The 24269-nt window shown below is 53.4% G+C and overlaps 11 protein-coding genes across 11 annotated transcripts; 6 read left to right on the top strand and 5 right to left on the bottom strand.

The window, feature by feature from the left end:
- Window positions 1-1505: 1505 nt before the first annotated feature.
- Window positions 1506-2374, top strand: AB675_9246 (uncharacterized protein; the record flags this gene model as incomplete). The annotated part of the gene is made up of 3 exons (XM_018149761.1): window positions 1506-1802; window positions 1855-1992; window positions 2036-2374. The coding sequence occupies 3 exons, from the start codon at window positions 1506-1508 to the stop codon at window positions 2372-2374; spliced, it is 774 nt and encodes a 257-aa protein (XP_018001408.1).
- A 976-nt stretch (window positions 2375-3350) lies between these two features.
- On the top strand, window positions 3351-5189 carry AB675_9247 (ATP-dependent RNA helicase sub2; the record flags this gene model as incomplete). Its single annotated transcript, XM_018149762.1, has 4 exons — window positions 3351-3576; window positions 4008-4418; window positions 4468-4828; window positions 4883-5189. The coding sequence occupies 4 exons, from the start codon at window positions 3351-3353 to the stop codon at window positions 5187-5189; spliced, it is 1305 nt and encodes a 434-aa protein (XP_018001682.1).
- Window positions 5190-5573: 384 nt separating this feature from the next.
- AB675_9248 (Ankyrin repeat-containing protein) lies at window positions 5574-7571 on the bottom strand (the record flags this gene model as incomplete). Its single annotated transcript, XM_018149763.1, has 1 exon — window positions 5574-7571. One exon carries the CDS (start codon window positions 7569-7571, stop codon window positions 5574-5576), a length of 1998 nt encoding a protein of 665 aa, XP_018001428.1.
- Window positions 7572-7926: 355 nt separating this feature from the next.
- On the top strand, window positions 7927-8970 carry AB675_9249 (Eukaryotic translation initiation factor 3 subunit F; the record flags this gene model as incomplete). The annotated part of the gene is made up of 1 exon (XM_018149764.1): window positions 7927-8970. The coding sequence occupies one exon, from the start codon at window positions 7927-7929 to the stop codon at window positions 8968-8970; it is 1044 nt and encodes a 347-aa protein (XP_018001501.1).
- Window positions 8971-9688: 718 nt separating this feature from the next.
- On the bottom strand, window positions 9689-10465 carry AB675_9250 (uncharacterized protein; the record flags this gene model as incomplete). The annotated part of the gene is made up of 1 exon (XM_018149766.1): window positions 9689-10465. One exon carries the CDS (start codon window positions 10463-10465, stop codon window positions 9689-9691), a length of 777 nt encoding a protein of 258 aa, XP_018001665.1.
- Window positions 10466-11550: 1085 nt separating this feature from the next.
- Window positions 11551-13311, bottom strand: AB675_9251 (uncharacterized protein; the record flags this gene model as incomplete). The annotated part of the gene is made up of 1 exon (XM_018149767.1): window positions 11551-13311. One exon carries the CDS (start codon window positions 13309-13311, stop codon window positions 11551-11553), a length of 1761 nt encoding a protein of 586 aa, XP_018001576.1.
- A 62-nt stretch (window positions 13312-13373) lies between these two features.
- Window positions 13374-13970, bottom strand: AB675_9252 (uncharacterized protein; the record flags this gene model as incomplete). Its single annotated transcript, XM_018149768.1, has 1 exon — window positions 13374-13970. The coding sequence occupies one exon, from the start codon at window positions 13968-13970 to the stop codon at window positions 13374-13376; it is 597 nt and encodes a 198-aa protein (XP_018001457.1).
- A 1981-nt stretch (window positions 13971-15951) lies between these two features.
- On the bottom strand, window positions 15952-16626 carry AB675_9253 (uncharacterized protein; the record flags this gene model as incomplete). The annotated part of the gene is made up of 1 exon (XM_018149769.1): window positions 15952-16626. The coding sequence occupies one exon, from the start codon at window positions 16624-16626 to the stop codon at window positions 15952-15954; it is 675 nt and encodes a 224-aa protein (XP_018001599.1).
- A 2086-nt stretch (window positions 16627-18712) lies between these two features.
- Window positions 18713-19336, top strand: AB675_9254 (Pre-mRNA-splicing factor cwf18; the record flags this gene model as incomplete). The annotated part of the gene is made up of 1 exon (XM_018149770.1): window positions 18713-19336. The coding sequence occupies one exon, from the start codon at window positions 18713-18715 to the stop codon at window positions 19334-19336; it is 624 nt and encodes a 207-aa protein (XP_018001696.1).
- Window positions 19337-21073: 1737 nt separating this feature from the next.
- Window positions 21074-23111, top strand: AB675_9255 (uncharacterized protein; the record flags this gene model as incomplete). Its single annotated transcript, XM_018149771.1, has 2 exons — window positions 21074-21124; window positions 21180-23111. The coding sequence occupies 2 exons, from the start codon at window positions 21074-21076 to the stop codon at window positions 23109-23111; spliced, it is 1983 nt and encodes a 660-aa protein (XP_018001707.1).
- Window positions 23112-23678: 567 nt separating this feature from the next.
- Window positions 23679-24204, top strand: AB675_9256 (uncharacterized protein; the record flags this gene model as incomplete). Its single annotated transcript, XM_018149772.1, has 2 exons — window positions 23679-23853; window positions 23939-24204. 2 exons carry the CDS (start codon window positions 23679-23681, stop codon window positions 24202-24204), a joined length of 441 nt encoding a protein of 146 aa, XP_018001629.1.
- Window positions 24205-24269: the final 65 nt, after the last annotated feature.

Genomic DNA, 24269 nt, shown 5'->3' on the forward strand with positions numbered 1-24269 from the left:
TCGTGCTCTATTGTGGGGATTGAAACACTGTACAAATCGACTCTTGACGAATTGGATGCGCTAAGCGCAAACACTCGCCGGGCGGGCACCCTCGGTGGTGGCTTTTCAGGCCTATGAAGGCCTTTGGGCTCACCGGTCAGAGGTAAATCAGCGGCTTTACACGCAGGAGTTGTAGGGCAGTAGTGGCAATAAAGTGATTCCAGGTGCAGTAGTGATGCAGGACGCGCCCACTTGACTGCATGAATTTATGCAGGCGATCAGGGATTAGTCTCGACCAACCTGACGGGAGTTCTCTGATCTGGTCGCGGACTCCAGAGCTTTCAAAAGTTGTGCCACGTGAAACACGCTTCTGGGGGACATGCAGTCAAAGTTATGCTGTGCCAGATGATTTTGAAATGAAGGCCTGGAGATGACCGAATGGGCGGACTCCGGGTTGGATGATGCGCCTGTCTGGAATGTCCAACGTTCAGCTTTATGCAGGAGAAGCGTCGGAGCTATACAATATTTTCGTGGTGAATCAATCAGAGGCGGAGAAGGTGGAAACTTGAGGTTCTTGAGGCTCGAACTCTGATGGGCGCCCGAGGAAGTAGCAAAGCTACGGGCGCGCCTTCGCGCCTACAAGTTTGCGACGACGGGCTGCGGAAAGCGGTACGTGACAGGAACTGATCCGTTAGGAGCAAACAAGACGTTGGTATACTGGTCGCGCTGGGCTTCTCGATCATCGATCTGTTCACGAAACATGTGTAGATCTAGAAGCAGAGACGTGCGTGCGGATGATCATAGCTCGTGGTTGCTCCGTGGTGGGGGACGCAGAAGCAGATCCTCAAGCCACACTCTCCTCCACGAAACACCACCATCGCATTGACTGACATCGCTGATGGGCCTGCCTATCATCCACCCTGCTGCCGCCTCATCCCCACCCTGATCCGATCTTGTTCTATCTGCAAGCTTCTTCTTTTCTTTTCATCTCTCCCAGACTTGTCCTCTCGTCGCAGGCTCCATGTATATCCCGACCTCCTGACGAGCATATCTCCCACATCCTCCCCACTGCCCTCCTCAGCCACGGTTCTGCGCTATTGACGCCAGACCACCACCTCCCAAACAAAAGCGAGGGTAATCTGTTTTGACCTCCGCGAACCCGTTGTTACCGCTGGCTTCCCGCGGCAAAGCCTGACAACCTTCTCCGCGACGCCCGATACACCCTCTGCGAACTAGCCGCCGTGTGAGAAATTGCTGTGTAGGAGAAGAGTAACCCAGCGGCTCGTCAAACAAGTTTGCGCTTACCTGTTGCCCTGTCCCGATACTTGCCTGCATTTCCACCTCAGACGACCATGTACCCACAAAAGACGCTGGCCATATCTCGCAGCTGTATCGCTGTCTTGCCTATGCTGCCTTGGTTCTGACTACCATATCACCACCTATCGGAGACAAGACACACATGATATGTTGCACGAGCACCACGATCTTTGCCGCACACAAATTACGACAGCTCAGTAGCTTTGTCCATGTCCAATACTCACTCCGTCCGAGGCTCAATCCCAGACACCGAGCTAGGATTGACTCAGGGCGAGCTCCAGTTACTTCGAACCCAACAGCAGGCTATGTTGGTGGCCCAGGCGCGCAGCAATTCTGCAGGTCGCGGTAGAGGCAACAGCCGTCATTCTGTGCCCTCGTCACGCGATGCAAGCGCTGCAAGCAGCACTGGTCCAGGCAATCGCCTTATCATGGATCCTCGCCATCTCCAGGCTTTACAGACTCACCTCGACAATCTTATGCGCACGATTGAGTCTCGTATAGAGGATGTACGTACTTTCACCCAGGTTGCTAGGCTTCTTAATACTGACTCTTTTCCAGCTAGAAGATGCCACTGAGCAGTCTGTCCGATCGAGTTCGAATCGCCATGAGAGTACCAATGCGCGAGCAGACCGCGAGATCGAACGCATGAATCAGATCATGGCTCGCATTGACAAACTCGAAGAAGAATTCGCGAAAGTGAAGAGGCTCAAGGAAGTGGTGAAACGACTGAGGTTACGAGTGGAAACCACCGAAGCTAGATATGAACGCCACAGCTCTACCCAACATTCCTCAACTCATCAACACCAAACTTCGCACCAGAGTCAAGCCGCGAAAGACCGAGATCGATACGACCGCCATCGATGAGGTCCACTATCACCCACGACACACCATTTCACCACCATCATGTTTTCAAACTTATGATTTTGCTTCGACATTGGCGAAAGAGAGACGGAAGCCTCACGGCACTTTTGTTGCATCAAACCATGAATTTCGACCACGACTGTATGATCACCACAAGACGCTTTTAACGCGGCTTATTGAATTCTCTGGAAGTGGAAAGGACGCCTTGCAGACATAACTCAGATGGCAGCCACTTCAATACGACTCTCCGGCGTCACAAGTCCTCGTCGCCCGAATTGACCTTGAAGACTCCTTTCCGGTGATATTGACGCTGTGCTTGCGCTGACCACTAGTGACCGGGTATCGCTTCACGGTACCACATGCATTGCAGCGCATTTCCAAGATGTCTGCCCATGGCTTGGCTTGATCTTTGCTGGCATTACGAACCGTCTGAGTGCTCGACACATCCGCACGAGTAGCGCTTGGCATCTTTTGCAGATTGTCCGTTTCAAGTCCTTCGACATGCGAATGTTCGTCTTCCTCGAGATGCCTTTGGCATGGGATAGTAGTTGCTGTGACAGACGGTCGTTACCGTCGCGCCGCTGGGTTGTGCTTGCGACTGGACTTTGCTTGCTCGATGCCCCGCCGTGTACCTTTTCTGACTCACTGCTCGCTTTCGATATAGTAGACAGATAGGTTGCCGCCTGGTGTAGGTATGAGATCCTGGAGTGAATATGGCGATGTGGTACTCCTTCACCCTTCTTCTCGGACTTCGACTTTCCCATCTGCACACAGGTCCATTTCAAGGCTTTCAGCAGTGTGAATGACGCGGTGTGGTGGAAGATGGAAAGCAAGTAAGAACTCGAAGGCAGACCAGATTTCACGTGACTGCCAAAATCCCGCCAAGCATTGGGGCCTGCTAACTTGAAGCGGGTTAGTGGTGGAGCCTGAGTCCGCCGCAGTTGAAAGGAAAGGCCACTGCTGCTCTCTGAGATTCTGCCTCCTTCGTCCGCAAACATTCATTGTATTGTCGCCATCCTCCCACTATCGCCATCTCTCTACACACTCGGGTTCCTTCGTGCACTCACACCACACTCTCACGCTCAGTTGCGACTTGCAGCGCAACTCGCGACGAAAGCGCCTGATTTGACCCTGCTCACTTCGAGACATCCCTCTTTCCACTTACCGAATCTACAACCAACAATCTAACCACAATGTCTGCCGAGGAGGATCTCATCGACTACTCTGACGAGGAGCTTCAGACCACAGAAGCGCCTGCCACCAATGGAGCCGCGAAGAAGAATGGTGCAGCTACTACTGCGACCGACAAGGCCAAAGGCAGTTACGCAGGCGCCCACTCATCCAGCTTCCGCGACTTCCTACTCAAAGCAGAATTGATTCGAGCCATCACCGACTGCGGTTTCGAACATCCTTCGGAGGGTTAGTCTAATCACGTTCCTGCAAATTCATTCATTCTCTGCGTCCGTCCATCTCCGCAAGCAAGCAAGTCAAGCCGGTCGGACGAGCCGAAACCTCGAATGTTATCGAGATGAAGGAAGGGCCATTGGTACCGATAGCAGACTCAGCGGATGCTGTCATCAATACAGCCGCTCTCAGGATATGACGCCTGCCTTTGCTTGGCTGTTAGTCTGAGCATTGCCTACAGCACAAAAAGGCTGTCAGTATCGAGACTGTCGTGCAGGAGCCGCGACTCATTAAGTCGTGAGCCAAAAGAGCAGACGATCCCTCGTATGGGATCGGTGGAGTTGCACGCCTCTATCTGCTATGAAGACTTACTTGGAGATGGGCGGACTGGACTGCGATGCGCTTCTAATTTCGCTGCGATCAAAATCTAACGTCAATCCCTACAGTTCAACAGACATGCATTCCGCAGGCTCTTCTCGGCACCGACGTCCTCTGCCAGGCCAAATCAGGTCTTGGCAAGACAGCTGTCTTCGTCCTCACCACTCTCAACCAAATGACTGTTGAAGCAGGAGAGTGCACAGTTCTCGTCATGTGTCACACCCGCGAATTGGCGTACCAAATCAAGAATGAGTACGCTCGATTCAGCAAGTATCTCCCAGATGTCAAGATTGGCGTCTTCTACGGCGGTACACCCATCCAGAAGGACCACGACATCATCAAGAACAAGGAGACCTGCCCGAATGTGATTGTGGCTACGCCTGGTCGGCTCAACGCTCTAGTCCGCGACAAGATCCTCTCCCTCCGCAGTGTCAAGCACTTCGTCCTCGACGAGTGCGACAAGATGCTGGATCAGATCGGTAAGCTACATACATTCACAGCATGAACGCAAAAGCTAACGCCTGAAAGATATGCGACGTGACGTTCAAGAGATCTTCCGCGCCACTCCTACCGAGAAGCAGGTCATGATGTTCAGCGCCACACTCTCTCAGGAAGTCCGACCCATCTGCCGAAAGTTCATGCGATCGCCCCTCGAGATCTTCGTCGACGACGAGACCAAACTCACTCTTCACGGCCTTCAGCAGTACGCCATCAAGCTTGACGAAGGCGAAAAGAACCGCAAGCTCAACGACCTGCTCGATTCGCTGGAGTTCAACCAGGTTATCATCTTCGTCAAGAGCACACAGCGTGCTACCGAACTCGACAAGCTTCTGCGTGAATGCAACTTCCCCAGTGTTGCTGTGCACTCTGGCGTCAGCCAAGAAGAACGGTAAGTAATCTTCCGTGGAAGATCTATACGGCCGGTGGCTGACATTCTGAGCAGTATCAAGCGCTACAAGGAATTCAAGGAGTTCAACAAGCGCATCTGTGTCGCCACCGACGTCTTCGGCCGTGGTATCGACATTGAGCGAATCAATTTGGCCATCAACTACGACCTTCCCACTGATGCTGACTCATACCTCCACCGTGTCGGTCGTGCCGGTCGTTTCGGTACCAAGGGCCTGTCGATCTCGTTCGTGAGCAGCACCCAAGACGAAGACGTCCTCAAGGAGATCGAGAAGCGATTCGAGGCCAAGATTCCCCCTTACCCGACCGAAGGCGTCGAGAGCTCCAGCTATATGGCTACCTAGATCAGTGCGAGCAGAAGTCGGCAGATGTTACGACAGGGAAGGCAGATATCGGGAGGATGACCTTGGTTTGGAAGGACAGCAATCCTGTCACTTCGACACCAATTGGTCACTGGGATACTCCGCCGAAGAGCAACACGATCCAGCACGTTTGCTCGCGTTGGGCGCGAGCTTCGGACGAGACATGATCGTCTCACAGATATCGTTAGCAATATCAGACTAGAATGAAAAGATGTGCTTGAGCTATTAATATGATCTAAATTGTCTGGCGTTGGTGCGTGTACATATGTGTCGTAGCTCTAGCGTAGACGTGGTGTATCCGTTCCATCCACAGATGGCTCTAAGAAATCTCCGTCGTATGTCCAGCTTCTTCACATACTCAAACTCTCAGGCATCAAGTTTGAGCTGATCAAGCAGCCTGTCGATCTTTCCGAGCAAGATTTGATAGTTGATTGCATCCGCAGCCATTTCGTCGCCTGCCATCTCCCCATCCAGCGTGCGGACCGCACCCGTCTGCATGATTGCTGAGTCGAACTGCTCTGCTTCTGTGCGGTATTCGGTACCATTGTCGTACAGTGTCCGGGCATCAAGCTGCTCAAGCTTCTCCTCTCCAGTGAGCTGGACCGTATCATGCTTGCAATCCCTTGGGCTGTCCGCAGAGGTATGCTCCACCGCCACGTTAGTCTCCTCTGCGTCGGCAATCGCCTCATCAAAGTTGACATCCTCCATTCTCAGCCTGAACCTTTCGCTCAAGTAGTATCTGATATCATCCAACAGCTCAATACTGTCCGTCTCCTGTCTAGCGCTGATCCTCTCCGCACTCTCCTTCACCAGCTCCGCGAAGTCTGGATCGTCGATGTACGCTTCTAACCTGTATGCAATATACCGTGCCGCGAATTCCTCCAACCTCTGCACCCGCGTCAGCCACGCTGCGCGGAGTATCTCGTAGATGTCCATGAACTCGTCCTCTCGCTCCGTCTCCGTGGGCATAGCCGTTGCAGTGCCGTTGCCGAGCGTCGATATCACGACCGCGGCTTTCGCTTTGAGTTTCTCGAGGAAGAGCATGTCTGCGGCGAAGAGAACGTCAACGGCGAGATCAAGACTAAAGTCTGTCCGCTCGGTATACAGGAAGGTCAGAATGACCTCGAGCACGGCGGGCGAGCAGTCGATGGACACGATGTGGAGGTGTGGTGTCTCTTGTGCTTCTTTGAAGTCTGAGTCGAACATGGTCATGAAGAACTCGGAACGGATGAGCATGGCTTTGTGGCAGGGGTAGACTTTTGATTTTCGGGGGTGGCGTGTACGTGAGGGTGATCGTGATTTTTGAGTTGAGTCGAGGGGAATGCCGAGTACATTCGTGTTGCTTCTGGTTTTAGTTGCTGTGTTCTGGTCATCTAGGCCGTTGACATCGCCTTCGTCCTCTTCCTCGTCGGCGCGTAGCAGAACGTCGGCGAATATACCGTTGTTGCGGTCCCATTTAATGTCACTAGCTTTGCTGGAATCTATCTCGATTGCTCGTTCCAGAACGTTTGCGCGGAACCAATTCTCAAGCTGTGCTCGGCCCCTTTCGACTTCATCTTGCCGCCTCTGTCGCGCTAGTCGCCTATCGCTACTGTCTAGTATCATTTTCGAAAGATTGGTCGGTATCTCTAATTGTTTGACGATTCGATCGATGCCAGCAAGGACTTCCGAATCTGTAAATCCAGTTCCGGGACCGCCACCCAGATCCCGCGGCATCTCACCCAGATAAATATGCTTGAGGACGATGCCAAAAGACTGTGGTGGCAGGTTCAAAGGCATTTTCCATGATGTGGTCTCAGGATTCACGGCAAGCTTCTTCTGGAAGTATGGCGACCTACCGGCCAGAACAAACTTGTGCAAGTTGAAGGTCTCTTCATATCCAGCCACTTTGATGTCGGCAGTTTGCGGCTGCTCCCGACTCAATAGTGATGTCAAATGAGCCGCCAGCGGCTGCAGTGGATCGGTGGACTTGGAGTAGTCGTAGGAAAGTAGTAGGTTTCGTATTCTGTCGTTGAGGGCATTGTATAAGCATCGTTCGCCCTGAAATGTGTCTCGTTCACATAACGCTCCGGATTCGAGCAGGAGCTGGACAGTTTCATAGTTGCCACAAAGGCTTGCCAAGATCAATGGAGTATAATCGAACCGATCTTTGGCGTTGATGTTCACGCCTTCCGAGATCTTCTCCTGGCAGACTTTCAGATCTCCTCGCCTACAGGCTTCACAAAGTATTCTGAAAGACTCAGTCGTGTCCAAGGGATTGTCTTCCTTGAGGATTCCCTCGTCGATGAGTTTCTTCTCTTCGAAAAGGCTTCGTTCCAGTTGATCCTTTCGCAAAAGAGAGGCCCGCTCTGTTTCGGAAGTCATTATCCTGTATACGATGAAGGCAGCAAACAGAACAAAAAGAAGATGCACGCCCTGCCACAGGAACGAAGTCAAGACTTTCCAGCGAGAAGAAGCAGATGGCGAATTGATATGTTGAAGAATGACGTAGATGGATTGCTTCAAATGACACATCGACTAGGCCCAAGGAAGTAAGCGCGACTGGCCCGCACATCGTCGAAAATCGCGTGAACTTTTCTCAAACACTCAAACCGTGGCCAGAACGAAGCAGCGCAAAGTGCAAGCCCGAGTCTCTATCACGCGCCCCTTTGCTGATTAGAGGCGAGGAAGGTCTTGTACGTCCTACCACTCTCGCCGAAGACATCGCGCATCAGCCAAGATGCCATCACAAAATGGTTTCCTCCATCTGGCTCGTCCTCTTGGCCCCGCGGCCGCAGGCACGCAGCCTGCTACGACTCCCTTGAGCGTGGTCATCCAGCCACAGGCCCTCTTCAGTATCCTCGATCACTCCACCAGGAGACCGGTGGATCAACACCGAGTCATCGGAACACTACTAGGCACAAGAAGCGATACAGACGAGACCCTCATTACTGTACACTCGGCCTTCGCCGTTGGCCACACAGAAACAACAGATCAGGTCGAGGTGGACATGGAATGTCAGAAGTCGATGCTCAGTCTACACCTTCGAGCGAATCCCAAAGAAATCCTCGTAGGCTGGTACGCGACTTCATCAGAATTGAACACGTTTTCCGCGCTCATCCAGAACCACTACTCCTCACCGAACGAAGGCACCTTCCCATACCCAGCCGTGCACCTCACAGTCGCCTCCGAGCCCGGCAAAGATATCGAGATCAACACCTACATTTCCTCACCAGTCGGCACAACAGACGAGCGTGCTGCTGATTCCGCTGCATTCATCCCAGTTCCTCACACCATCAACTACAGCGAATCTGATCGGGCAGGTCTAGGTGCCATTTCCGGTGCCAAAGATCTCGAGTCACGGTCAGTCACTATGCTCACAGACATCGAAAATCTCGAAAAGTCAATCGAAGACACACTCAGCATGCTGGACCGGGTGGGCCGATATGTTGAGAACGTGATAGAAGAAGAAGTCGAGCCTTCAACTGCTTTAGGCCAATATCTCCTCAACACTCTCGCACTTGCACCCAAGGTCGATCCGATTGACATCGAAAAGGACTTCAACAACCATATCCAGGATGTCCTCACAGTCTCATACTTGGCCAACACAATCCGCACGCAGATGGACCTGTCTAACAGACTGGCCACTGCACCGTTGACACTTGGCGGCGGCGATGCAGGCAACAAAGATGGTGACAAGGGTGGCCGGAGACCGCAAGGCGAGCGTGGGGACCGAGGCGGCGGTCAGAACAGACCAAATCGTGGGGAGAGTGTGTCGTTATGAGGATCGTATACCACGACCGTCATCTAGTGGATACGAATCACCTTCCAGCCTTGGCCACAACATCGACGATACTTGCGCAGAGTATTGCCGTACTCTGTGGCTTGGTCGACCAAGCGTCTGAGTCAACCCTCAGCAAGCCCCGAGGTACAATGGTCTTGCTATCGTTCGAGCCCCTCGGTTGCGGCACATAGGCAGTTTGTGTGAGGAGCAGCTCCAGGACATCGCCACTGTACTTGGCAGGTCCGCTTGGCGAAGAACCACTTCTCCCTTGCGTTGTGGACGTGCTCGATGGAGATTGCCAGCTTTTACAGGCAAGTCTGCCGCTCAACCTCCGTGATGGTGCCAGTGGCAGAAAGACGGACGCTATTGAACATGGCAGCATTTCTCCCAGAGGCAGACGGGAGTGCAGTCGCAAAGTCCTCTCGAGGTTTTCGTCCGTAGTTGTTGCCTTTCCAAGGACATATGATGTGGTCCCTGCTGAAAGGATATGTAGAATGTCCGCTGTGGGCAATGAATTCGAAATTCCGTTTCTCAAGTGGCTTCACTCCTCGCCCTCTTCGCACTCGGCCTTCCGACACCTGCTTCTGGCCCCTCGGCGGCCGGACTACTCGCATCCATCGCGTCCCCATTCGCTCCGTTCGTCGCCACGCCGCCAGGCTCGTCACCATCGATATCCACAAACTTCCTCTTCTTCCTGCCCTTTCCCCGTCCCTTCCCCTTACCAGTTCCCTCCTCTCCAACAAGCCCACCCAACTGCTTCCATATCCTCGACCGACATCTTCAGCCCCGCCATTGCACCAGCACCTCCCCTCCCTCCACCGCCACCCAATCCAGGCACACCCAACCCCTCCAGCCCACCACCCAACAGCCCCATACCCCCATCATCCGCCCCCGCGCCCCCAGGCACCGTCTTCTTCGCCTCCTTGATCTGCTTATTCCTCCTCTCCCGCTCATTGATCCTCCCCAACATGTTCTTATCCTTGCGAAACACAAACTTGATATCCCCCGGATTGACCTTATGCCTCCCCTCATACGTCGCATGATCAACCGCTTCATGAGACACTTCGATAATGAAATCCGTCAAGATCTCATCCAGCACGCGCATCGTCTCCGGCAGCGGCGCCGACGGGATCTTCACCGTGGTGTTGTTTGCTGTTGGTTGTCCTACGAAAGTACTGGGTCGCGGGCCACCCTGCCACTTGGTTCGTGTCGATGCGTCGAGGTATGCTTGTGAGTCTGCAATGGGGCTCTGCACGTCTGGATGTGTGGGGGCGCCGAAGGCGTAGAGAGCCTCATTGATGTCTTTGGCAAAGTTGAGCGTGCCGTGGTAGCGGCCGGCGCGCGCGCGTGGCTCCATGTTCTTGTGTTTTCGGAGAGGGCGTAGATATGCAGTGGGGAGTTGGTGAGGTTTGAGGTAAGGAAACTTGTTCGTTTGCAGGTGGTGGTCGCCGCGGATGTCGGCTGCACCGTCTGTGTTGGAGGGAGGTGGTGCCATGGTTGCGGTACTTTGGGAAGGAGGCGGGGATTAAATATTATTAGAAGTGGTGTGAAAGAGGCAAGTACGATGCGATGCTAAGGAGTGACTGAGGTTCACGTGAATAAAACGCAGTCGCGACCTGCGCGAAGCATGAGAGCAGGTACAGTATGAGAATTGATCAAAACGATGTCGACGTAAGTCGGCGGAGCGCTTTTGCTCGGCTAACTTTCCTTGGGGTCAACATCACCTGAGCTGGGCAGGCAACAGGGGTCCGCCTGAAAAGGGCAACCTGTTCTTTTTGGACACAACACCGTTCCTTCTCTGCAACTCTCAATCTCAGCTCCTCTCGACGCGGACCTACGAACTACAAATCGTCTCCTACTTCGACTGCCTGGCAACCACTGACCTACTGCTCAGCAGACCACACCAACCGCATTTACCAGCTTGTCAGCTCGACAAAATGACAGCGATATTCAACTTCCAATCACTCCTCCTCGTTATACTCCTCTTCATCTGCACCTCGACATATATTCACTCAATATTCCCGTCAATCATGGATCGGAATAAGGACGGCGTAATGGGCATCTTCTGGAAGTCGGCGCGGATAGGCGAACGGCTGAGTCCGTATGTTTCGGTGGCGTGTTTCGCTATGGCGGTATGTGCTCTCCCATTTCACCGTCACCTTCCGACCAGAATCTCAAGCCGCACGAATGGGACGAGGGGACCGTTCGTAGCGCGACAATACGCGGTGCTGGTATGGCTTATTTAGTCTGTGCTAACCTAATCTGTGGAACAGGTCTCCCTGTTCCTTACGTGACAGCATAATCGCTAGTTGGGGGGGGGGGGGGGGGGTAGTATATTTGCATTATGCTGCTTCTGGAATCCCAATCCAGCATGAGAACATTCGCTCCAAACTCCCCTGAGTGCGAAACGAACTGCTGCATTGATGGCATCTGCTTGATCGATCCGCACAGCACGCAGCAAGACAAGCCTGTCAAACGCTGGTTCTATCTTCCAAGTCCTGTGGGCCCCTTTTTATCTGCATGCTGATGTCTCCTAACAAACGTTCTCAACACCGCTTTCAGTCGCCGCGTCATGCAGTCCTACTCGTGCAGGAAATGCCACCGCTTATCAAGGCCCCGAGCTCTTCGAGACCGAGCACCATTCCTCGTGAAATCTGACTCGCGGTCCATGTCTCTGAAAGCAAGCCCATCTCCGTGCTCTTCAATCACAGGCTTAATTGGCAGTCCCATGTACTCGTCCATGCTCATCGGCACCTTCACCGGAAGTGGCGGGTCGAATTTGTCACGGTCTGGCAGTGTCCTTAGTTGCGTTGTTATGGCTGTGCGCACGGACGCATTTCGTTCGACGATGCGATGCGGATGATGCTGACCGAACTTGAGCCTGTTCCTCCGCAGCTGGTAGAGCAAGACATGATCCTGGGGCTGTGCGTCCTCCCAAACTTGCTTCTTTGCTCTCCTTGGATTCGCCAGATTATCCGGACTTACACCAGGGGCTTGCGCCTTGACATTATTCGGACGAAGCATAGGAGCCACATCATAGAGATTGCTCGACTTTGCTATGCTCTGCCACGGCAAGCTGACAGCGTTCTGGTCTGTTAGTGGGAGATCCTGCATCTCATCATCCGAAGATTCATCTTCAAATATGACCCCCTTTTTTGCGAGCCTGCTGACGATCCGATCAAGGTCGTGGTCGAGGCTGACGTCCATCTTTATGGGTGCTATCGCACGAGATACATGCCGCTGCCTTGGAGACTTTGAGAACGGCGCAAGTTTCTCCTGTGTCACGAAAGCATACTTCGGTACATGTCTGGCGGTGTCACCAGGACTGCTGGCCGCCTTCTCTGGACCCAGATCAATCGAAGGACGCTTAAGTGGTTCGTTCAAATCATGCATGTCTGCCGCACTTTCGGGCGGCGAGGCAAGCCCGCTTATGAGATGCATGTCGCCGTTTTGCTCCGCTGGCCTGGCCTGGATGCTGTCACGCTCACGTCGTAGACCGTGGACATCCCGGTTCAGGCAATTGGCGTTCACGGGCGGTCCGAGATCATGGGTTGCGCCGACAGCGGCGCTGCTGGCTTTCTCCTTGTTTAGTATTCGGCTACTTCGTGCCAGTGGGATATCATCCTCTGAATCCGTTGAGCAGTCGTTTTCGTCGCTAGCAACCCGTTCGTGATGTCCAGCGGCACTTCGAATCTCTTCCATTTCCGCTAACGTTCGGCCAGTACCATATCGCCCTCCAGAATGTGCTGTCTTGATTTTCAACTCGCTAAGATATTGCTGGCACAGATCACGGTCGAGATTCCCCGACGAGTCGTGTAGGCATCGATTATGCTTCTCCCCACACTGGCAAGCTCTGAAAGCCGTACCTCCAGCTCTATCGTTCACGTCGGAACGTTGTGCAATGTCTGCGGTGGGCTTTCGGGTTACCAGTGATCGTTCTTGAGCACTGAGATTGTCGTGGGCAGATGAGCCCTCCAGGGGAGATGTGTCTGCAAGAGAACCTCGGCTGGTCACAGGTTCTGATACGCTTGATGGTCGTTTCATTCTCATCATAGGCGGCGGAGGCTTGCTTGATTTCTTTTGGCGGAGTAGGGCTATGACCTCAGCGTCAGACCTCTTTCCCATAGGCTTGTCGACTTCGGTCTGGTCACCCGGTTCTGGCAGCTTACTGCTTGGAGAGTTCAGATCCTTCTTTGAAGCAGCACTATCCGTGTTCGGGCACATGGCTCCGGTAGCGAGAATCTTCTTCTCTAGGGTCGCAACCTTCTTGCAAGCCTCGCACAGCGGCTCCTTGCTTCGAATGAGGGCTCTGCAAGTGGGACCCTCGCACAGCTTGAACATACTGCCCAAATCAGCTTTGGGTCTGATTTGGCGTGCTGGTCCAGTCGTCGTGGGCTTGGTACCTATGTCGCCGCGGCCAAGATTGTGTCGGGGATCTCAAACGAGAATGGATTAAGTGGTGTTGATTGGGACTGGAACGAAGGTCGCCTAGTCTTGTCTGGCACGACGGAGCATTGCTCAGAGTCACCCGGGTTGTTAGTGGATGGTGCAGTTGCAGGACCGGCTGGGTCAGATGGCGACGGAGTAGCGCCAACGCTGTATGTGGGACTTAGAACTCTCTCGCCCAGACTAATTGGCGAATAGGGGGGCGGAACTGGTGAAGAGTTCCTCGAGTCGCTGACATCGGCAAGCCTTCTCCGTTTCGCACCGTTGGCCTGGTAGTGAGTCTCTGCTTTTCCAGCAGGTGTCACCTTCTGACTGAGGCTCCCGACGTGGGCAGGTTCGAAGTGGGTATCAGGACCGGATACATTAGCAACTGAAGAAGTTTCTCCCGTTACTGAAGCCAATTCGTGTGTGTGATCTGCCAGGGGGTTGTTCAGATCCTTTGTCGACGAAGCTTCGTCTAAGCTGGCTGAGCCGAGGTCTGATTCACCGACTGCTGATTTTCCAGCTTTCAGGCACCTTGAGCAGACGAACTTCTTCGATTCCTTGATGGCCATTGACGGGGACTGACTCCCACAGTACTTATGAAAGTGTCGCCAGCAAGTTGTGCAGCCCATCAGAGGCCGCATATCGGATCCTCCGGCCCTGCATTCGCTACACATCAAGCGCGATCGCGAAGTCCGCGTTGATGTGCTGGTAACCGAGCACTGATCATCTGTATGCTGACTTTTGAGTGACATCCTGCCAGCACTTGCCAAGGACAACGGCTTTGCTGTTGTGGCACGGGCATCGCCTTCGACGACGCACGAGAGGGCAATAGCGTCTGTTCGCACTGCAAAATCTTGTATTGTTTGTATGTGAGGAGTCTGATCTGCGCTTTCGATGTGGGGCGTCGAGGCTCCAGATCTATCCAAGTGTCAGCTCCGGATGTCTATGAGAAGAGAGGGAGAGCGGGGTACCTGTCTCTGCTCAGTGGAGGTGGAGAGATCGCTCGCACTGGGCGTGTAAGTACGGAAAGGGCTTTCTCGGAGTGGGCATTCTGAATGGGGCCAGGTTTGATTATTTTGTAGAACGGCGAATTACTGGTCTGCAGTGAAGGACGTGCCGCTTCTGGTCCCCTCCCTGCGACTGCTGGCATCACTGGCGAGGCCAGCATGGAAGTCAGAGCCATCTGGCCACGACACGCTCACAACCTGAGCAGGTTTAAGGAACGCCAGAAAGTCGATGCTATTGCCAAGGTCCTCCTGGTGGCGAGAATCTTGATGCTGCTATTTGGAATAAGGCTGTCGAGGTGAACGTAGGGGAGAGCTGCCAGGAAGGCCGAACAGTCCTATGTCGAGGAAGGGAGGCCATACTAGTCTGTCAACACCAAGTCAGTCTAAGAACCAGCACAACGAGGAAGAATTGTAATAAGACTGGAGCAGCACGTCAGATCTTTTCAGTTGTCAGACTTCACTCCGGGGCTGCAAGGCTGTTGAAGTACACAAGGTTCTCTTCGACAAAGCTCCGTATTGGCACATAGAGTTGCTGCCACTACCAGCACGCCTCGAGCCTGGTCTGTAGTGTAGGAAGATGTATGCTGTAGCCATTGATTGAGCGCCATCGCAATGCTTTCGGCGAACAATTCCAGTATAGCAGCACTTATGACATGAGAGTCGACTGATGTCCACGTGAACTCCAAGGCATCGGCAACCATAGCTTTGGTGCGACGTTCAAAGCCTGCTCATGTGAGACCGTACCTCACGTCATGCGGTTGTGGCAGCACCCAGTGATGAATACGTCCTCACTCTGAGACCGAGACATCTCCTCAAATACCCAATAGCCATTAACAGCGCCACGGATCAGACCTTTTACCAATATCTCATCCTTCGAAGAGTGGAGCACTTAAGTGGAGAGATGTTGACTTACTCACTTGCGAGGTGACTAGCAGCTCAGATTGAAATCCACGACCGAAAATATCGATGATAGCATCCTCACAGTACGGCGCGTCGTCTTCTAGCAGCAAGACTGATTATGACGATATGGCGCAATGATTTGACTGCAGGTGGTATCCTCGGGGGCGCGTATACAAAACAACGTGATGAAAGCTAGAGCAAGTACGTGTGCTGAGGAAGTCGTAAATGGAACTCGCGCGCCTGCACCAAAGAGACGAGCCTAAATTATGTTGGGGAGTTTCAAGTTCAGAAGGATCGAAATGGCAGTCGCGATTCATTCATGAAGGCCATAACACCGCACTGTTGCTTGGGAGGAGGTGTTTGCTAATTCCGAGACACGGACTATGATTGGTGCATCGAGCCCCACCCATTCTCACTGCACGGTCCTACTACTAGTCTACAAGTCACTGATCACGATGAGTCGAATGGTGCGCTGGCGACGGCCGAGAGCACGAGTTGAATATGTAGATCAGATTACGAAGTCTGTCGTTAACTGTACACTTACTTTTGTACAAGACCCAGCCAATATTCCTCTGGATTGTTTCTTTCCTTCCGCAGATTATTCCGAAACTCACTCATGGCCACATCTAGTTTCAATCAATCCTCAAGCCAAAAGGCCTTCCGAGCGCACTGCGCCTGTAAGGAAGGCTCCGTAGTCGTTGAATCCAGGCCCGAAGTCAAATGCCTGCGCGTCGACTTGCACGTCTGAGCCAAAGACTTCGGTCATGGTGACTTCGATGTCTTTGTTGCTCGATGGGAGCATGCCTCGTACATCAACATCGTCCAACAGCTTTTTGACGATCTCGCGATCCCCCCATCTCTCTTGCATATGCTCTAGGCCAAGCGAGGTAAACGTACGGCCCGTGCTCAACATCAACTTTCGCAGCTTTTCTGCCATCTCTAGATGACCGGCACGAATGAAGCCGGCGAAGACGAGGGCCCATTCCATCTCGCCCAAAGAATTGGGATAGTTCGACAACATGTACTTCAGCATCAGCAGAAGCTTGTCTGGACTGCAGTGTTGCTGACGAGAGAAGAAGACCAGAAAGGACCGAAAAGCGCCGGGCTGTTCCTCTACAAACCGAGCGGCCAGGTTATCGGAAGCCTCCAGCAGTCGAGTGAAGCAGGTCCAGACGTGCATGACATGCATGGGGTCGCGTTGGACCAAGACGTATGACCAGATCACGGCTCCAAGAACGACTGGATGCAGGTCGTCCTTCTGATTCGCCGTGAGTGGCTGAGCATCGCCTAGCTGCAGACCAAACCTCGCCAGAGGCATGCGGAGTATGATCGATCATAGATCTGCATAACTCGGCTGACACATGCCACGACACCCAGTCGTTGTTCGAAGTAACAGATTGACCGGACGATGTTCATGATGGATGCTATAAGCCAAGGGTCTTGCCTCAAAGCTTCATCGTTGTGGAAGATCGTGAAGAGCTCGTCGATTCTCTCGGTATCTCGTACAAGAAAGCTGTGCTTGAGTAGCTTACCATACGTCCAACTGGAGACATTTATCTTCTCGTTTCGAAGATAGTGGAGCAAGTCAAATGCTACTTGAGTTTTGCCAGATTTGACTGCATTCTGCACCATCATGTTCTGAATGATCTCGATCGGCGGCACACCTAGCTCGAGGAGCTTTGGCAAGATTCGGAAGTTGCTTGTAGAGGATGCACTCTGCACTGTGTCAAGTGCGAGCAAATTGACAACTCGCCCTACCCAAGGGCCCCTGGGAGATCCCAAGGTGGTTGGAGAAACTCGTGATAGTGCACCGAGGGCGCTATCAACCTCGCCCAGGGCAGTATAGTGGCTTACCAGACGTAGCAGGCCCGCATCGCCCACATCATGGTACTTTGCCTCGAAATTGGACAGAAACTCGAGCGCCTCGGGCGATGTTGAAAACTCCACCATGAGATTCACATATCTGAATCTAAAAGGACCTTTTGGCCATGAATCTGTTGATCTCATGTGACCAACGTGTCGCACGAAGTCGCGAAACAACTCAGGTGATTGTGAGACCTCACTCCACAAAAGCGGCGTCCTACGAATATGGAAGCAACAGTCGCCAAGTACGTGATATTCCAGTCGCGTGCGAAATGTGTCGAGGACCGTCAAAGTTTGTCGAGCTGAAGTTGCCAGGCTACCCGCCAGGATGGCCATGACGTCCGCGTAAGATACGGCGCTCTGGGAACTACCCTGTGCTGCCATGTGTTGCGACGCACGCTCCTGATATGACTTCACGGCCTTGCCCACTGCTCCGTTACGAACATAGCGTCTGAGCCTCGAGGGTGTTCGAAGCCAGAAATCAAGGAACCGAGATACCGCGCCCCAATACTCATATCTAGCCCTATTGATCAAAAGCAATTCTGCGGTGCGTTGAGAGGAGCTGTTGCGGCGCTCGTCCGACCCATTCCCTTTACTTGGGACGTCGTAGAGGCGGAGCAGGTAGGCAGTAGTCCGCCTCTGGCGCAACATGAATGCCGTTGGATTTCTGCCTCCGAAATCCTCGTTTGACAAGGGGTGTGAAGCACGTGGTGGTCGTACTTTGCGATCAATCCTCCGTAATAGCCCACATCGCACGGCTAGTGTTGATTGAAGCCTGCGTCCATACCTCCGCAGTAGTCCACGGCGTGAGAGAAACAATGGCCCACTCTTCCGTCGAATCCTCCTCCGTAGCACATGGCGCTGAATGGCTACTGAACGAGCTCTACGTTCAGTCTTCCGCGCCAGCGTTGGACGCAGTACGATTTTCTTTGACGCAATTGGAAGTCGTGTACCTTCCCGAACGACTATCCGGTGAACAAGTCCTTTCTGCCAACGTCCCAGAGAAGTCCGCTTCGATCCCAATGAATGCAGATCGGGTCGAAACTCTTCGGATTCCATGTCTCTGACCTCTGGCTGTTCGTGACCCGGACGCCCGTGCGACTGGTGGAGAGGTCGCATGCCATGTTGCTGGAGTCGCGGTATCGACAGGACACCACAGTTCTTGTGGGGAGTGTCTTGCGAGGCATGAAGTAATGGCAATGGGTAGCGGGCGACGCCCGCGCAGCTAAGTCTCGAACATCGGCGTTGAGCTGCAATAAGGCGACAGAACATGAGCCTGCACCATCGAGTATGCAGTCGATGGCAACTGCGCCAAGGCAACGAGCTGAACAATGACTCCTGAGCTGCTTGTTCCTGAGGTAGACGCGACAAGTTCAGCGAAAAGGCAAAGTTCGCAGGCAAGATTTATTTCTCTTGCGGCGCCCGGACGTGATTTCCGCCGTCTTAGAAAGCGCAAAACAGCTCTATAAATTTTTGGCTTCAACACGACGTGGCTTGACCATTCGTCGCTGATCAACCCCGACCACCTGGAGCTCGTGACCATGTCTACAGGTCAGGGCAGCCTGGATGCTGCTGCTTCCGAGCGCAAGGCCAGACTCGCCAAACTTGCGTCTCTAAAGCGCAAGCAGCCCGGCGCGGACACGACCGTTGGCAATCAAACGGACTCTTCACAAAAGGCCCGCGGCGACACAGACGTCTACTTATCTGGTCGCAATTACGATACCGAAACGAGAGGTCCTAGACTCGGCTTTGAGAATGCTCCTGGCGCTGATGTCGACACGGTCGAAAAGGCATCTGAGCGGATCGCAGCCGAAGCGCGTGAACAAGCAGCCAAGGACGAGGCGGAGAACGAGAAGGGCATTGACTTATTCAAGTTGCAGCCAAAGAAGCCAAATTGGGACCTCAAGCGCGAATTGGCGGAGAAGATGAAGGTAGTGGACGTGCGCACACAAAATGCTATTGCCAGGATGGTCAGGGAACGCATCCAGCAATCGAAACAAGAGGCACAGAGCAGGGCTACCAAACCAGCCACTTCGGCGGTAGACGGAGACGGAGATGGTGAGGAGGTTGGAATCGCAGGCACAACGCTCGCCGAAGCTGTCCATCAGAGAGAAAGAGAGGAACAGGAGGAACAGGAAAGAGAATCAGAGGACGACGACGATTGAATGCCGGATCTTAGCTGAAAACCGTCCTGACAGATTTGCTGGTTCTCTCGCAGCGGAAATGACTGCCCGTGGATCTACGCAATGACACCCTGAAGGCCGCCCCACCGAAGAATCCAGTTGAATATCCAGCCCCAACTCCTGCGCTCAAAGCACCATACCGTACCCGAAATCAGCAACCAGAGACATGCCAGAATCCTGTGTCTAACTATTCATGGCCTGTGTGAGGGCTATGCGCTTGCTGTACGGGCTCGGACTCCGTTCGCGTCGCTTCTCGTCGTTGCGAAGTCGATCATGGCCGTTACTGGTGTGCTGAGGAACTCCTTGGTCGAATGAGCGTCGGTCTTTGGTAACCCTACTCTTGTCGACGCTGGGACTTCCGCTATCACGATGACTACCCTTTCTCTCAGAGTCAGGTCGGCCGCGATCTTCTGGAGTCAGCGTGCGATATCGACGATTTTTGCGATGCGATCCAGGCTGACGCGGACGAGATCTCGATTCTGACGAGGAAGAAACCGATCGGCGTTGTCGCTTTCGCCCTCGAGCTTTGGACATGGATCGGCTGGAGAAGCGGCGCGGTCGACGTTCAGCTGTTTCCTCTCTGCTCATCCGTCGCCGGAAAGGTGATTGTGATCGCGACCGGGACCGGTTGGTGGAGAATGTCGATACTGAGTCCACTGATGACACCGACCTCGAGCGTATTTGGCGGGCAGGCTCGTCGGCACGTTCTGCGCTTCTTTGTCGTTCTCCTGGCGGATTTCTGGTCGCCTCAGCCTTCGCAAGCATTTCATCTGCAATACCTTTGCTGTAGCTTTGTCAGCAACCCATAGCGTGAAGGGGTCACGGGGACATACCTCTGGAGCAGCTCGTTCGGGTTCTCGCTGTTGAGTCGTGGAGCCAGCTTGGGATTGCGAAATTGTTGTGTCCGCGAAGGCCTCGAGGCGTACGGCCGATCCTGCAAGTTGGTCTTGCATTCATAGCTGTAGTGCCGTAGGAGCAATGTTAGAGCCTCCTTGATACGAAAGTCCAAGTAACAACTTATCTTTTTGCAGACACTTCTGGCATGTTGTCGTTGCAGAGGCCTTTGGAGGGCCGGTGCCCGGTATTGTGCGATAGCGATTCATTGCAAATCTGGTTTGCCCAAGACCATGGCAGTGCTTCGGCCGGTTTGCGAGGCCTGCTCAGACTGGTCGGTCTTGAATTGAAGATCAGATCGTCAAGTTCGTGGCAGAGATGATCAAACCAGTAGAATGCCCAACAGAATCCGAAGAGCAATGAAGATAGCACTTGCAGTCCTCCAAGAATGGTTCAAGGGATAAATGTGTAACAGTGCGAGTTCAAGTGTGGTCAACTTTCAAGTTTGCCTAGAGACTCGGAGGACTTTTGGCAACGGGCGTGGAGAACTGGAGAAGCGCCAGCTCAGCCTTGGCATACGATTCTGCCTTTTGCACGTCCTGACATTCTACCTGCGTCGTCTTTACACCTCATCTTGTTTGCCATAACATCGATCGCATATTGACGTGAAGGCAATCAGGAGTCTCGAGGCGTATCGGACGCGTTGACGATATCCAGCTGCGCCCATGGAGCCGTCCATTACCCTGTCGCAAGGCTCGACGCAACCCAATTGTGCTGCATGAGGACAACGCATCGCTAATTTCATCGAAACAATCTACTTGGTCTGAGGCTCACGCTGGCTCATACTTAGAAGGACACGACGTTACGAATCTCCTTTCTGCTTCCATGGCGACCGCTGGGGTGGGAACTGCCCCCACGAAGTTGTCTTTCGCAAAGGTACGGATGTGTTCACGTGTGACATTCTAGGGCTTGACTAATGTTCTGTGTGCAGGTTGCTGCATTGAAAATGCCGTTCATTCCTCCTGTCAAGGACCACGCTGCGGAAGGCGTCTCAGACTCGTTCGAAGAGGTCCGATCTCATCTGTCAAGTTCGTCGACAAAACAGCACAGTTTCGACACCAAGAGTGTTGCATCGGCGACGACTTTCGCTATGGACGAGAAAGAGAGTATCAGACCCGATGACAGCGCCAGCGTCAGAGCTGTCGACGATGAAGATGTCCACAGCACAGTCAGCCGGCCGGGTCCGTTCGCTCAAGAAGCCGATGTGATACTTCCGCCTCTTCAGACAATCCTACCTCGTCCCGAGGGCGGGCCCGTCAATCTTGGGGCGAGACGCTTCCAGACGCTCATCAATCCGCCGCGCTTTGGGGACCTTGAGATCGAGCCAGTGGATGAGAGCCGCGCAACGAATGCGCCTCCACGAGTGAATCCAAGCGTGACACAGGAAGAGCCGGCCAGGCCGTCGATCGTTCCAATTTCGCCCGATGAACGACTCTTGGACGCACTGGCGTCACCCAAGGAGCGTTTGCAGATTCTGCAATTGGAAGAGCGGGTCTTGACCTTCGTCCAGAAAGGTGATCAGCATTTCCTCGAACTGCCACCACAAAACTCTTATGCAAGACTTCTTGCGTACAAGCTGGCTGACTACTATGGTCTGATGCATAATGTGACCGAGGATGGGTTGTCGGTCCGAATCTTCCGCAGCGCAGAGCTAGAGCTGCCCATGACGTTGGCAACGTTGGCGAAATCAATACCCGTTGGTCCCGCGCCCGCTCTGGGCCCAACGGCGGTGAAGATAATGCGACGAGCAGGGCTGAACGACAGCACAGCTCCCAGTTCCGCAGCGTCCAAGGCTACTTCGGAGGCAGACCACAGTGAGGAAGGTCTCACATCACCAACTGACAGCACTCCCAATCGCGACAAATCCAAGATGACTCGAGAGGAACGCGAGGCTCAGTACAAAGCGGTCCGTGAACGTATATTCGGTGACTTTCAGGAGCTGTCGATCAGCGAGAGTAACTCCACAGGCGACAATTCAGCGAGTATGTCTCGTTCGAGCTCTTCCAGCGGCAAGAAGAAGAATCGACGACAGAAAACTCCCAAAGACGACAGCTTTGAAGCTAGGTCCGCATATGTGCCTAGCTACGGTCAGAACCACGGACACATGATGAGCTCTCAGCAGTATCAGGCAGCACAGTACGTGGCTCCGGCTCCCGCCGACTCCTACAGCAGTCAAGGACCTTACTACGGGTCCTCAATGGTCTACGGCTCGACACCGACGCCAGCGCATCCCGGCTTCGACACGCAGATGTCTAACTTCCACACGATGGATGCTCGACAGCAGTATCCGAATGCGGACCTTGGGCTGGCGTTCATCCTAGCTCGTACTACGCTATCCAACCTCTCCGGCGCAGCCTACGTACCTGCAGTGCATCACGGTGCGCCAGGTGCCCCTCAGAACAGCACTCAGTACAACTATGGCATGACTGGTATGCATCAGCAGCAGAGTCCGTGGACACCGAACCAATTCGGCAACATGCTACCCCCTCCTGCAAGTCCTACCAATGGGACACCGTGGGGAGTTTCTTCTGCTGCGTTTGGGCATGGCCAGCATATGACGCATCAGAACACCGGAATCAGCAGTCCTTCGGGTGGTCTTGGCGGCTCGAACAATTCTGGTCAATCACTATTCAACCCACAGACGCGCTCATTTGTGCCGAGCAATTCTTCCTCCCGATCTGGTAGCCGCGGCAATCAACGAAAGAAGACATCCCCAGCATCCCCATTGCCTTTTCCCTCAAGAAGCAACTTCACACCACAAGCCGCCAATACTGAGGACACGCTGCAGAAGAAGTACGGAGCGCCAGCAAACCTGCCTAAGAAGCCGCCACCACCCAGAAGAGCTCCAGTTGCAGATTATTAGAGGTTCGACAATGCTGTCATGAGGCTGTGATGGGGCGGGCGGCAGTCGATGGTCGGTAGCTAAGTTTAATCTTCAGAGATTCGGCACAGGGATCGTGAGGGTCAACATGTATTGCATTTCACGGCGCAAGTGGCCAAACTGGTGGCATGGTCGGGAATGGATGGAGTCGGACAAAAGTACTACTAGGGAGCGGCATAATGAAGGCGTACTGTGTGTGCATGGAATTGGGCAAAGATGGAAGACATAAGGGGAGCTTTTGAGAGCAAGCGCTCTTGTATGGCATAGACGAAGGCACGACCGCGCCAGATTCCTCCTGTCTTACGCGCAAATAAAATCTGAAGTGTGGCTCAGTAATAGCTTCCTATTTTGAATTCCAGCGCAGAAGTTGTCGGTCAGTGCTCTGACCCTCGGCAAGAATTCCCCATTCACTTTAGCTGATCCGCACGCCTAAAAGTACATCTGCTGCCCCTAAACTTCAGGGCAGCCTCTTTTGACATACTGTACCTGAGTACTTGCACATCTTCCATACAGTACTTCCCGCACGAATAGACTTGACACCGAGTGATCATGCCCGACCGAGGCGCATACGCAGACCGAGCCACAGAAGGCAACGGTAACACCAACACCAACAACTCCAAGTCACTTTTGGCCTCCATAATCCGCTGGCTACAGATCAAGAAGTACCAATATGAAGTCACCTTCTCGTTGTACATGTTGACGTCGACCGAGAAAATTATATTCAGTATGTTCTAATTCCCCAGTCCTGCACCACATATCCTTCCGGTCCGTGTACGTGGTCCACAAGCGACTGACTGTGGTTTCCCTAGACGTGATCATACTTGCAATCCTCTCGCTCCTCATCGCCGCAGCGATCTTCTACCTGCCGAACCACATTGTCATCGTGTCGAACCGGCTGTGGTATTATGTGCATGGAGAGTTCTTGTATGCCAACAATGGAGGAAACGCGTCTGCCGCAGCGGTGGCGGGAGATGTGAAGGAGGAGATACGGAGACTGGTTACGGACGCGGTCACGAGTGGGAAGGGAGCACAGTCTACGGCAGAGAGTGTCGCAAGGAGCATAGGGGAGTTATAATTGGTCTGGATGGCAGGATGGCAGCGATACATTACAGATAATGTCTATTACTCTTGTTCGTGCAT

Source organism: Cyphellophora attinorum, assembly GCF_001299255.1.
Source record: "Cyphellophora attinorum strain CBS 131958 chromosome Unknown Contig9, whole genome shotgun sequence".
Classification (NCBI taxonomy): domain Eukaryota; kingdom Fungi; phylum Ascomycota; class Eurotiomycetes; order Chaetothyriales; family Cyphellophoraceae; genus Cyphellophora; species Cyphellophora attinorum.